This window comes from Molothrus ater, chromosome 3 (genome assembly GCF_012460135.2).
Source record: "Molothrus ater isolate BHLD 08-10-18 breed brown headed cowbird chromosome 3, BPBGC_Mater_1.1, whole genome shotgun sequence".
Taxonomy (NCBI): domain Eukaryota; kingdom Metazoa; phylum Chordata; class Aves; order Passeriformes; family Icteridae; genus Molothrus; species Molothrus ater.
The window spans coordinates 78,208,214-78,221,734 of record NC_050480.2 but is presented as its reverse complement, the minus strand read 5'-3'; the positions used below and the strand labels follow the sequence as shown (position 1 = coordinate 78,221,734).

General features: G+C 41.1%; 1 protein-coding gene across 1 annotated transcript in view; it reads right to left on the bottom strand.

Moving 5' to 3' along the window:
- Nucleotides 1-8,604, bottom strand: part of NOL10 (nucleolar protein 10) — a 52,997-nt gene extending 44,393 nt beyond the window's left edge. Inside the window, exons 1-7 of the mRNA XM_036380798.2 lie at nt 8,522-8,604; nt 8,056-8,101; nt 7,230-7,328; nt 6,386-6,463; nt 4,550-4,587; nt 1,588-1,724; nt 790-855 (exon numbers count right to left, since the gene is read on the bottom strand). Coding sequence (XP_036236691.1) covers nt 790-855; nt 1,588-1,724; nt 4,550-4,587; nt 6,386-6,463; nt 7,230-7,328; nt 8,056-8,101; nt 8,522-8,587 — 530 coding nt within the window. The 5' untranslated portion in view covers nt 8,588-8,604. The remainder of the gene's footprint in view (nt 1-789; nt 856-1,587; nt 1,725-4,549; nt 4,588-6,385; nt 6,464-7,229; nt 7,329-8,055; nt 8,102-8,521) is intronic.
- Between the last annotated feature and the right edge of the window lie 4,917 nt (nt 8,605-13,521).

The window sequence follows — 13,521 nt, the reverse complement described above, 5'->3', positions numbered from 1 at the left end:
ATTCTTCCAAAGTACAAATATTTCTTCCTTTCTACACTACTTATCCCAGCACTTTCCAACTTCTTCCATTCAAAGCTCTCTACCTCTAATTCTGTAACTCATCCAACTTCCTCAACTCAAAACCTTCCCACAACTTCAGTCTCATCTCTCTAATCCAGATTTTACTTTACACACTTACCTCTCCCATTCCAGGATTTTCCCTTTTTTAAACTCCTGTTGCTCAGTTTTTTATTGTGCCTTCCCAAATACTTCTTCATCCATTAAGCTATTCTGCCCACCAGCTGCTGCCCACCAACAAGCCACTCTATCTAGTGAAGTCTGTCTGCCTCTCCCCACATGAAAAAAGCTCAGTTCCTACTCTGGTAGGGTTTTCAAAAGAATCAGACACATGCTGGAGATATAAAAATTCTCTTTGGGCTACTTCAAGAGCAGAAGGACAAAGACATGTCTGGGAAAGTACATACCCTGTGGGTAGATCTCTATATGATGGCTAAATTGAGTAATAATGGCAAAGTTTTAATGAAATGCTCTTAAGATCAAGTTATATAATACCTATTAAGTCCATATTAAGCAATTTTAAAACATCTACAAAAGAAAATTCAATTAAACATAAAAACTAGAACAAAAAAATTACAGAACATAAAATGAAATGAGACTCAGACTCAGCATATGTTCACTTTCAACCGTGCAATGCATTTGGGCAGCTTTCAGTACTGGTGGTGAGCATGCTAGAAGTCTGCTTCCACCTGGTGGAAAGAAGACAGAGGTCATGCATTACACAGGACTTACGAAGCTTCGGTTTGCAGGGAGTTCAGAAATCTTCCTTGTTCCAGATTTAGCCTGTACACTTCAGAACTACAAAAGAAAAACCCAAAATTACTCTTGTGTCTAGCAAATACTGAAAAACACTGCTGTAAATTTGGAGGCATTGTAAAGATTCTTATTCACAGTCTAATTTCAAATATACAATTTTCAGAATTCACAATTTGCAACAATATAAATATATATTTTGGTGTTCAAAATACAGAGAAAAATGTGCATGCTCACCATTTATTTATTATACTTCAATATCCTACCAATTACTATTTTTCCAGGCAAAAGATACATTAACTCATTTCTCAAGACCTTTTAATTTCCTGTGATTTAAGTTACATCTTCAATTTCTACTTACTTTGCTTGAAACCCTAAGAATCTAATTTTATTTTTACCATATCTTTTCAGAAACCCAATTATGTGATTTAACTCACACTTCACAGCAATGAAAGACCAACAAGGATAGGAAGTTATTTAATTTTCCTTAAATGCGAAACACTTTTTAAAACAATACACTGACCTGCAGTTTTTAATACAAATTTGCAAATACATGATATACATGGTTTAAGAATAAAATAAAAAAAAGCTTAAAAATAGCATGGGAAACTGAATTAATTTTAATCTTCCCACATTTTCCACCCTTCACCATTTCCCTTACTGTTTTGGAAGGAATTGGCACTTTTTCTACTTTTTAGCTTCTCTAATATTTTAATGTTCATTTTATTATTGGAAAACACTGCTAACAAAACTGAAACAAAATAGTCCACTTAATACCTTGCTCCTACGAAATACAGGTCACATGATGGGTAGTGGTAAGAGAAATCTCTACCAAATTTTGGTATTCTTGTCTTGTAGTAATGGCCATGTTGTGAATGAAACTCCACAAATCTGCCACACTGCAAGAAGACAATCTGAAAATAAAATAGAAAGCACTGAAATATACAGAAACAGACAAGTATCTCCCCAACTTGTCTTTTAGCACAAACTTCAGTGATTTTTTTTTCAAACTCATAAAGACTTATCACAACTTATTCAAACAATTTCTACTAAAATGACAGAATCAACTAGTGCTTCATCATTCTCACTAGCCACAGCAGAGTTTTGTTAAGATACATTATATGAATATTCACAGGAGTAAATGAGACACCCTGAAAGTGACTCTGCAGTCAGAAGCAGCACAGTTATTTCACACTCTGCTGCACCAAAATTAACATTTCTATTTCCTTCAAGACACTGCAGTTAGTGATTTCTTCCAGGTACAAAGCTGTGCAAACACCAGTACATTCACATGGACTAGGCACATGAGCTACACAACCTGATGCACAGCAGCATTCCAGTAAATGACACCAGCAATCTTTCTACATTTTTGTTCTTTGCCAACTGAATAAGAACATTGTTTCTTTCTGAAACTTAGACAAACATCTCACTCCTGGAAAAACCTACAGGGAGGCATTACTAGAGAGCTCAATCTACCCCAGTAAATAAAATAGGCCAGGTTCTGCTGTTACACTCCTTATGGCAGATTAACATGGCACATATCCATAGGAAGGGATTCTTCCCCCCCCCCCGCCCCAGAGACAGGATCACCCCCATCACGTGCTGCACCTCACACTATGGCCAGGCACTGAGCAATGGAGGAACAGCTGGCCTAGCCCAAACTCATGCCATGCATGATAACCACAGCCAAACCTTTGTCTCTGAGCCTCATGCCTCTTTAGCTTGGATTAGAGAAGTGATACTTTAGTTTAGCCTGTGTAGTACATGCATCTTCTAAAAACAGTACATAGTAAATATCTAAAATTTTCTACTGCTGAATTACATAGCTAGGAATGCAAATAAGGATAAGAAACTCAGGGAAGTGAGGTGACTTTTAAGTTTAAAGTTAAGTTTAAAGTTTAAGTTAAGTTTTATTTAAAGTTACTTTAAATCTGTCATCTTTATTTATAAATCTGTATAATTGTCTTACCGCTAATAATTTTCTAGTTAAACACAAATTTCTATAATATTGGACTTGAATATATTAATGTTCTCTTTCATTAGTAGTGAATACAGCTCACTGTAAGTTGTGTTTGTCTTTTCTTCTTACTAAATTAATTTTGGTCACCATCAGAAAACTATAACTAACGGTAGCAAATGCATTGGCACTGGTGTGTGGCAAAAATATTATGTGGAAATACAGGTCTCCTGGCAAAAGGCTGTGGGAAAAAATATATTACACTCTCTCCCAAGTCTAAAACTTAGTCCAAGTCTAAGACTTTTAGACCTAAAACTTAGAAAGGCACAGAAATGTAACTGGCCTTTTCTTTCATACAGATTCATACTAATCTGTATGAAAGAAAAAAGGTGCTCTCATTATGAAAATGCAAATAAGCCTCAAAGCAGCCTTCAAGAGATGGCAGGAACAGATTTGGAGAGACACTATTTTCCCTGGCTATGAAAGGACGCTGAGAGCACCAAGAGGGCTACTAAGACGAGACAGAATCCAGGACAAAAAAAAAAATCCCTCTTTCCAATAGCAACAGTAAAAACTCAAGGTTTTCCCGGGCAGGAACTAAAAATTCTTTATGACAAGATAGAGCAGAATTGCAACAATTTATTCAGTAAATCTTTGGAACCACCATGCCTGTAGATTTTGACAGAACTGTTCAAGCATTAAAATGATATTTTAAAGACCCATTCCAATCGATACTTCTATGATTCTAAAAATTTCAAGTGTAATTTCTCGAATATCGTTCCCTCTTTCTAACATGTCCACAACACTATGACAGCCACTTGAAGTTTATTTTTCTTTCTGATGATTTCTTAAGTTTTAGTAAAATAAAATTGAAAACATAAAGATTGCATGAAGTTGAAAAAGTAGGGCTTCAGCCTGAAATATAGCACCCATTTCGGCTGAAAACACACCCCTTTCTGTTCATAATCAGTCAGAAAAATTTGGGAAGACAGCATGTTCCTCAGTCTCCCAAATGACTGTTTGGTATGTAGAGCCAGAAACATTTTCCACCAGATAGACAAGTGGGAAGCTACTGTGAAGTATCAGCCATTACCTTCTGCTACTTGAATTCATGCACTTCCTTGGAAATCTCACAGGAAAAATGCAAAAAAGCTACAAGGCTAGATGATCATGTCTCTGATCAAAGAGCAGTATTTATTAAAACAAACCTATACCTGAAATGGTAAGATCTTTTCACAGAAAAAAAAAAGCGTAAAATAAACACTTGGGTGATTCCTTCAGGTACAGCACTTCATTTAAAAATAAAACTAAAGAAAAAAGATATTACTTCTCTCCGCAATTTTTGCTTCACATGCTCATCGTCATGTCTATAACAACACTGACAAATCAGGTTGTTAACTCACTATAGCTATCTCACCTTTGAAAAACAATGTATGTGTGCGTCACTTGGCACAAAGGATTGTGACTAAATGTTAGCTCAGAAAGAATAATTAATTCCATTTTTCACATTATTTTGCTTGTAGGATTGATCACTATTTGAGGTTTTTCTCTCCAACAGACAAAAGACTTTAAAAGTTGTAAAGTAAATTATAGTACAAAGACACAAAGAAAACAAACAAAATTTTAAAGGCGCAAAAATGTTTACCCCGTTTGCTGTTTTTAAAAAATCATTTTTCTTCCAAAAGCTGTGTTGATTGACTGCCTTTACTATATATGAAAATGCATTTTAATATACATACTAAACAATTTTTTTATTTATACACTGAAAACTATTAAACATACCTTTGAGTAATCATCTGATAAAATCTCAAACGTAACCACTAGAGGAGAGAGCAAGAGAATTTTGAGTCAACAAAGCAAGCAGTTATTTGCAAGCATTGGCATAATCCTGAAAACATTTAAACTCATGCTAATCTTTAGTCATGTAAGTATTCCCCACAGGTGTCAATGCATAATGCAGGCATTAATCTTTAGCAAGATCTCCAATTATGTAACTTGATTTGCAAAACAATAAGTAGTTTTCTAAATCTTTAGAAACATATGAAGCATCCTGTAATCTTTTTATTGTTCTTGTATACTTGACACGTTCCTCAACACAATGCCCAACCACGTAGTTTATCAGTGTGGGAAATGTCTAATCAAATCGTTTTCAGTAAGTGTGTGGTCCATGGAGCTTGGTAATCCATCAAAGATGATAAAAAATTAGGAGTTTGGACATATATGCATAAACTTGCACATCCAGTCCTTCCAAGTGTAAGCACTTTCACAAAAGAAGGCTCAAAAAAAAAAATCACAAATGTGAAAGCTACTACATACGTTGAACACTACCATATTGAACGTTGCCTAGTTTTAATTGAGCTGAGTTGGGAACATTAGGGAGTAGCTGCTTCACCTAAATTAGTTCTATTTAAATGAGATAACTCATTTAAAGTTACCTGAAGTGACTCTATGCTTGACTTCAAATTAAACATATTTCTGTAGTCTACCAAGATGCCAGTTCAAAAAAATTTACTTTAATTAGCAGCAAGCATTTATAATTACAATGACTTCTACTCTTTTAAAGAGGGTTTCACTCTTGCCATACCTTCTTCTCCCCAGCCTCTGAAACCCTGCCTAACATTGTTCCTTCACCCTACATGACTTCTTGTAGTCCTGAGGCAGAGAGCACAAAAACACCCCTATGCTCTTATTACGATTTTTATTTCTTGCATCACTTCCGCACACATCAAAGTTCGACCAGTTCAATTCTTCTGTAATGAATGTGCTCATCTCCTCATTGTTGTGGTCACCCCTATATCCCAGCTTTCAGTTATCAGTCTTCCAAACAGAAAAACCTGAAATAACAACACTCCCAGCGCCAAAAACCAAAACCCAACTAAACAAACAAAATAACCTTATAATTACTGAAATTTAAGCACCCTAAAAGCTCAGAGCTGTAGCAGCTCCTGCCCTGCTCTAACTGCCAAATGATTCTCCCTTTCTCATTGTCTAGATAGCTCCTTATTTTCCTCACCATAGTTGTTCTCCCACCAAACTAGTAGCAAATAAGGTGCAATTAGGGCCTTGGCCATGCTATCATCTACCCTAAGTATTTGTTTCCAGAAAACAAACAGAAAACCAAACCAGCAAACAAACAAACCAACACCCCCCCCTGCCCTGGAAATTCTCTTTAACTCTGTAACTCACCTACTGAGCTGGGCTCCAGAGAGAAAACAGAGCAATCCCACAGTGTGTTCTCCTACCTTACTGCTTTACAGAACAAGTAAGAAGGGAGATCTTGCCACCAGCCAGCCATTGAACCTTTGTCACATTCACCAAATAGAACACAGACTTCAGCCACATTCACCCTCAGAGCCCCAGACTTTCTGGCTCAAGGTAAATTTTACATCCCTCACACCCTCTTTTCCAGGCAAGGAAAGAACTTTGAAATCAGAATAAAGGGGAAAATTCAGAGATGAAGACTAGATGGTTTTACTCTAGATTCCTGTGTTCCCCTGAAGTTCATTCTGTCTCCTCACAGGGAGAGCAGAATTTCTGCTGGAGTCCAACCTGAATTATGTATGACAGACATGTACTAACATGTACTATTATGTACCAACAGCCATGGCTCATACTAACCTTCAGAATCTAAGCATCTTTCAAATTTCTGGGATAACTGATAGGTATCAAAACAGCGGACCCTGGGCTTGTAAGTTCCTGAAAGAGTAATTTGATATTTGATTAAATAAAAAGTTAAACAAAAAGATAACACAAAAGCATTTTTTTCAAGTATAATGTCTTAGATATACAGGCTTTACTGTGTTTCTACTATAAGTCTTCTGACCTTCCCAAAGCCTCTGTGACTGGAAGAACATACCTCTTTTAGTGACACAACCTTACAGCCTGGTTTCTGTAAGCACCCTACTAGTATGCAGGTTCTCCTAGCTACCAGATACATGGTACAGAATCTAGTAAAACCGTCCAGTAAATCTAAAAGACCAAGGCTCTTTATGTTATTAACATCTACTAAAGTATCCCATTTTGACAGTCACAAAATGCAGATTATCCTCCTCCTATAAAACAATACTCAAACAATGATGTTCAGAAGTTATTTAACATACATACACTAAAAGTAATTCAGAACTTAGCATATAACTGTATTATAGATGGATTTGTTTTATTAATTTTTATTTGTATTATAAACTCTAGCAGCAGGGGAGTTGGATTAGATGATCTTCATGAGTGCCTTCCAACCCAAGCCATTCTATGATTCTAAGAATGTACATATTCTAAAGAGAAGAATGTTCCACAGCACCACTCTCAAGACAACTGTTCTATCACATGTTAAGAGTTTGCTTCCAGCAGAATGTCCAGTTCCACACTTCAAAATGAACTCTTAACAATTCTACCTGAAACACTCAGTCACTCTGCACCCAAGATTACCTAGGACTTTTGGCCTCTGTTAGAGAGACTGTTAACTCACCAACTGCCATAATATACTGTCCATCTCTTGATACCTTAATCTTTGTGCTAATAGTGGGCATTTCAAAGTCTTGAATAAGTTCAATTCTTCTACGGATATCTGTAAAGAAAAAAAAATTGTACAATTAGCACAATTCTATCAGTCTAAGAAACTGTAACAGTTTCCTAAAGAAGCACGTTGAGTTAATTGAGTATAGGGAATATCCTTTACAGATACTATAACTACCACATTATAAGCAGTTTTACACAGTCTGCTAACCCTGAGAAGCAGACTACCCCTGTGGAAAAATAAATTAGAACTGCAAGGTAACTGCATAACAAATCGTTATACAACATAGTAGCAAATACTCATTGCACACTTTCACAATTAAGGCCTTGTATATAAGGTATTCCATACCCCATTACCTCTATGCATTTTTTTCTTGGTTAAGTTTCTTGGATAACACTTTCTGTGAATCTAAATAGCCCTTTTTATTTTTGTCTAAGAAGCTTAGGCTAAAATGATGTAGTCCTGCTCTCTAAGATTAGCACAGCATCACAAAGAAGTTTATGGTCTGATTTTAATGGAAGGGACAACATGGAATCCATCCATCATGTTTCTGTTACAATCCACAACCCAAGTATTTAATGTGTAAAATTTAAAACACCACTGGTTATATAGAGTTCACATGAAGCTCTACGAGAAGTCAAAATAACTATCTGTAGTTTAATTCTGTAGTTTTTATATTATGACTTAGGGATAACTTCTGTGTATCAGTCAGTGAGGAGTCTCCTCTGGGCCTGCACGTTATGTATGTGGAGTAGTCGAGTGCGAGGGGAAAACTCACCCACATCTTTCTTCTGTAAAGCTCTTTTCTTCCTGTCAGAGAGCCACTGCAAGCAAAGGTATACATCAGTCTTGAGCTCATTATTCATACAGGAACCCGAGAATCAAAGTTTATCCAACCATTTGAAACATAAGACATTTAGGCCGCTGATTATTTTCTTGATTATCATCTAATTTCCCTTCCACTGATAAGTTTAACCATTCCACAAGAATGGTACAAGGTCGTGCTGCTTACGGGTCTGTGGACCAGCACCGCCACAGCCAGAGGTTCACTCATTTAAACTGCATATCTCATGTAAGAAACACTCAGAGCTGTTTCCCGGTAACGATCCCAACACAAGCGCACATGGACCGGGGCAGCTCAGCCAGGCCGGGCCGGGGCTCGGCCCCCGCGCCGGCACCGCGCGGGTCCGGCTCCCACCGCGGGACCCGGGCCGGGCCGGGCCCGTTCCCCACGCCGCTCTCACCTCCGGGAGGCTCCTGCCGGCGCTCAGGCTGTAGATCTTCACCTCGTTGAGGCTGGAGACCTGCATGGCCGCAGCCGCGCCCGCCTCTTCCCGGGCAGAGAGGAAGCGGAAGGCGAGGCGCTTCCGCCGGCTCGGCCTCACCCGGCGGCGTACGGGGCTGGTGGGGTGGGCAGCTCGCCACCGCGGCTCTGCCCCTGCCTCACACCGGCGATGACGGGGGAAGCAGAGCAAACCCGCGGGACAGCGACTCCCCTGGCTCCGCAGCTCACAGCGAAGCACCTCCGCTGCCGCCTCGTCCCTGGGCGCTGCCCACGGTCCCGGCGCTGCCGGGATTCGGGATGGGGGGAGAGGGCCGGAGCCGGGGCGGCCGTGAGCCCTCTCCGCAGGGCCCGGCCTGTGTCCGGACACAGAGAGCCCTGTCTGTCCGACAGGAGTGTCCATCAGGCAGCTGTGGCGTCATTCCCCATGGCCTTCATGTGAACTCAGAAAGGCAGGAGTTCTTCCTGCAGCCTTGCTGGAGGAGGTTAATTTTCTCACCCTGTGGCAGACCGTGTCCCTTAGCCATGGAAAACAGTGAGTGCGGGATTTGCTGATCAGAACCTTGACAGCAACCATAGAAAGACACATTCTTATTGCTTTGTAGCATCGCTATTGAAAAAAGAAAAAAAGAAAACCAGTATGCAGAATTCCAACCATTCTTCTTCCAATTTACAGGATCAAAACCAAGGACTGAAATAATGTATATCCAGTCCATATGCATGTTGAAGAAACAATGAAAATCGCAACTAAATTTTTAACAATGCATAACTCTGGCACTGAAGCAGTTTCAAATAAGTCTATGCATGGTGTTCCCTGAATGGTGTATCACAACAAAGATGATACTGATATCATGACTAAAAAGAGCTCTCTATTCGGTGTTGTATTAAAGGGTGTTAGAGCTGAGATTCCTGGGAGATGAGCACACCTAAATACAGGTACCTGTAAGTTTAAGCTAGGTGTTTAAGCTCCCATTTCAGAAAGCTAAGGCTGTACTTGCTTACATGTAGGTTGTCTAGTGACATCTGAGATGCCATATTGTATCCAGGGCACCTGGACAGGGCTGACACAAGACCAATGGAAAATCCAAACCCTTCTGTAGTGTAATCTGCAGGAAGGATGTGCAGGGACATCTCTGGTGGCACTAGAAGCTCAGGCAGCTGAATCTCATCCCTGGTAAATGCGGTTAATTAAGCGTGAGGAGTGTGATGCAGCAGCCACTGAATGTCTTCTGTGGGGTGAGTTTGATCAGGTGCCACAGTCTGATTAGAGCACCATGAGCTGTTAATAGACATTTAAAACTGAAATGCTGAATTCACTTGTCCGCAATTCTGGGTATTGTAGGGAATCCCAGACATCCACGGGGGGTTGGTTAATGTGACTTGGAATGTGCAGAAGACCTGTGTTATCCTAGAACAGCAGCTTCAGGACCCAACAGGATATTCAAAAGGCATTCAGCAGCGTCTGATATCTGAACCTACAAAGAATTCCTAGAGGTGTAGAATGCTGAAGATAGCAGCTTTCCTTCTAATGTCAGTGTCATAATAGCCTAGGCAATTAATTCTGGTTATCTGTTGGAGAAAGTTGTCTTGGGAGATACTTCAAGTGGGATATTTCAATACCCTTAATCATTGTCTGCAGGCAGAGTTTTGCTCCCTTGCTGTGGCAGCTGAGGAAGTACTCACAATTACTGAGAGAGGCAAAGTCACAGAAAAGTTCATTGCTTTGGTGGATGAGAGGGAGCAGAAAGACATGTGATGATCATGAGGGAATTAGACAGCCCTGAGATCACATGGCACCACATGTGGGGCCGGCCAGGGAAATGAGCTGGCAGAGCTGTGTTACCACCAGACTGCAGCACAATCCTAGTCCCACAGCAGGTCTGCCTGCTCCTTCCCCTCCACCTTCACTGCTGCTTTATCCAGCCTAAAAATATGTAATGGGGTAAAAAGAAAAAAGTTTGAAAAGTCACAGTAAACTGAGAAAATACGATAATGGAAAACATTCAACAGGACATTGCTTAGACATTAACATAATTCTTGTCTCTTTTCTTGTTAGTTTTCTTTTAAAACAATAAGTAGCATAAAATATTTCACTTTAATAATAGTAAAAAAAGCTATATAAAGGGGGGAAAATGGCATTCCTGCTATAAAAATGTTAAGGAATTAAGTAGTGTATATTGTAGAATCCAGAAATCCAACAAACCTACAGCTTGGATTTTACCTTGTTATAACAAGCATGTGTACAGAAAAACATTCCTAAAATCTAGCACCACTGCAGCAAGAAACGTTTCTCATCTGTTAGCACTAGTTTCAACTTATGTGATTCTAAATTTAAGGAGATTATGAGAATGTAACATTTCTAAAATCAATTATGCAAAGCATTTCCACAGCTTGAGACTGCAACAAGGATCCAGTTAAAACTGTTCTTGGTTTGTGATGGGAAAGAACTGCCTTATCTAGGTGATCAGGTCTACTGTACCTTTCAGACCTGTAAGCTTTGGGTAAAGATATATATGATGTAGATACTTCAACACCAGTTAAGTATGTTTTCATTATTAAAATGTATAGTCTAAAGAAACAAACAAAAAAGAAGGATTAGACAATAATTACTTCTTCTGTGAGTGCCATCTCACAGATCAATATGTTCATTTTTTCCCATAATTTCTGGAAGACCCTTTGTCATACCCAATGATTGAAAAGAATTAGAATCATAGCAGTTATGAGAAGTGAACATTTAATTAACCCAGAAATGAAAAAAAAACCCAATAAGCAAACAAAAAAATCCCTACAAAATGGTTATTTCAGCTACAAATCTTCTCAGTGTGTTTTTCTGGACTGCTTTCAGTAGAGACTTGCTTCCTCCACACATGAATTGCTTTTTATATATCACTAAAAATGTTAAAAGAGAAGTAAAGGAAGAATCTTTGGCTAACCTAAAGAATCTATACATTTAGGGTCTAAGACCTTGACCTACATGTTAGCTACCTAAAGCATTATTTACATGGCATCATTCAGGATGCCTTACATCATCTGCTTCTTCCTAGTCCTGAAGACACTTAAATCTTTCAGGGGTCTTCATTTAAGGTTCTTGGAAGTGTCAAGAGCTCTGCTTCTGTGCATGACCAGACCTGCCTGCCCACAGCATCTCAAACCCTCTCAGTTTATGACAGGTCATGTGGAAAACCAAGAGCATCCTTCTGTTTAATTTCTTGTAGGGGCTTCATTTACAGAGAAACATGAGTTAAACTTACACCATTTTTGGAAGAAAATAAGCCCCCAGTAATAGCGGAATTTGCCTAAGTATGACAAATACTCCTAAGTATTAGACAGCTCAGCTGGAAGATGAGAACTGGATAACCCCCAGTGAGGAGGCTCGACTCTCTCTTGCAGAGATGCCTCTCAGAGGCAGGTACCCAGTGTTTAGACACTTGTTACCTTCAGAGCATACCTGGATTAGAAATGCCTGGAGAACATCATCCCACACAACCTGTGAAATACTCCCAATGTCTTAACCAAGCTTAAGGCAATGTAAGACAAGCTCAAGGGTTGCTAATGACTTAAAGCCACAGCTACACATGAAAGAAGCAGCATCACCAGGAACGTAACCATCGTTATTTTGCAGACTCCTGCACCACATATTTGTTAAGTGAAGCACTTAGGGAAGTGCCGGAAACAAGAGTTTCTTAGAAGTCTTTAATTATTCCAAAAGATTCAGACTTGCTGAAGGTAGTCAGTGTTTAATAAAAACAAATGGCTTCTGCATTATTTGTGCCAGTTTAAAAGACAGCAAGGAGATGCAAAGCTGCCCTAGTCAGAGGTGTGACAGAGCTTTTAGGGCACCAGGCGCAGCAGCTCCCTGTGCTCCGGGAGGGAGCTCCGGCCCCCTTGCACCCACCCGTGGATGCGGCGGCCGCCTCGCTGCGCTCCGCCCCGACCCTGCCCGGCCGCCGCTCCGGGCACGGCCGCGCCGGGAGCCGCCGGGAGCGGCGCGGGCACGGGGAGCGCCGGGGCAGGAGAGGCAGCGGGCAGGAAAAGCAGCGGGCTGGTCAGGCAGCGGGCTGGTAAAGCAGCGGGCAGGTAAAGCAGCGGGCAGGTAAAGCAGCGGGCAGGTAAAGCAGCGGGCTGGTAAAGCAGCGGGCAGGTAAAGCAGCGGGCAGGTAAAGCAGCGGGCAGGAGAGGCAGCGGGCAGGTAAAGCAGCGGGCTGGTAAAGCAGCGGGCTGGTCAGGCAGCGGGCAGGTAAAGCAGCGGGCAGTGCCCCGCGGAGCCCCTCAGAGCCGAGCTAGGAGCGCTCGGGCGCGGCGGGGCCCGGCGCGGGTGCCGAGGGGCGAGTGCCGCACCCGCCCTGTCCCGCACACCTGAGAGCAGGACGTGTGGCGGGGATACTCCGCGGGAGCTCGGGAAGGAACGGAGGATTGCGGTGTGGTGCCAGCTGCACGCTCTCCTGCCCTCATCTCTTTGCTTCGTACCACAGTAGTTGTCCCTCTGTTCTCGCTACTGTTCCATCTGTGTGGCTCTCCCGATACCGTCCCTGTACGCCAGGGCTTGCCTTCCTCCAGCTCCTTACTATCGAGCCTGGGAGGAAAAAACACAGAGGAGAGCAATATTCTGTCCTGCCAGTGGCACCTTTTGCAGCCTCTATGTTTAGCAGAGGTCTTGCTTTCATTTTTCCTTGCAAATGTCCAACAATTTGAGAGAGAATATTTATCAAGCAGAAATTCTTTATTACTTTTGGGTGGTTTGGTGAAACCTCCAAGCTCCCCAACAGGCACTGAACTTAAAGCACAAGGCAAATGGAACAGGCTGGGAGGGAAAAGGGGAGGAGGAAGCTTAATTTCTTCATGCAGAAACTGGATGGAACAATCCTGAGAAGGAAGGAACAGCCACACTCTTTCCGTGACATTCTGGAGAAGGTCATGTTCCATTTCAGCCTGAGACGCACAACTGACTCAATTCTCCTGGTG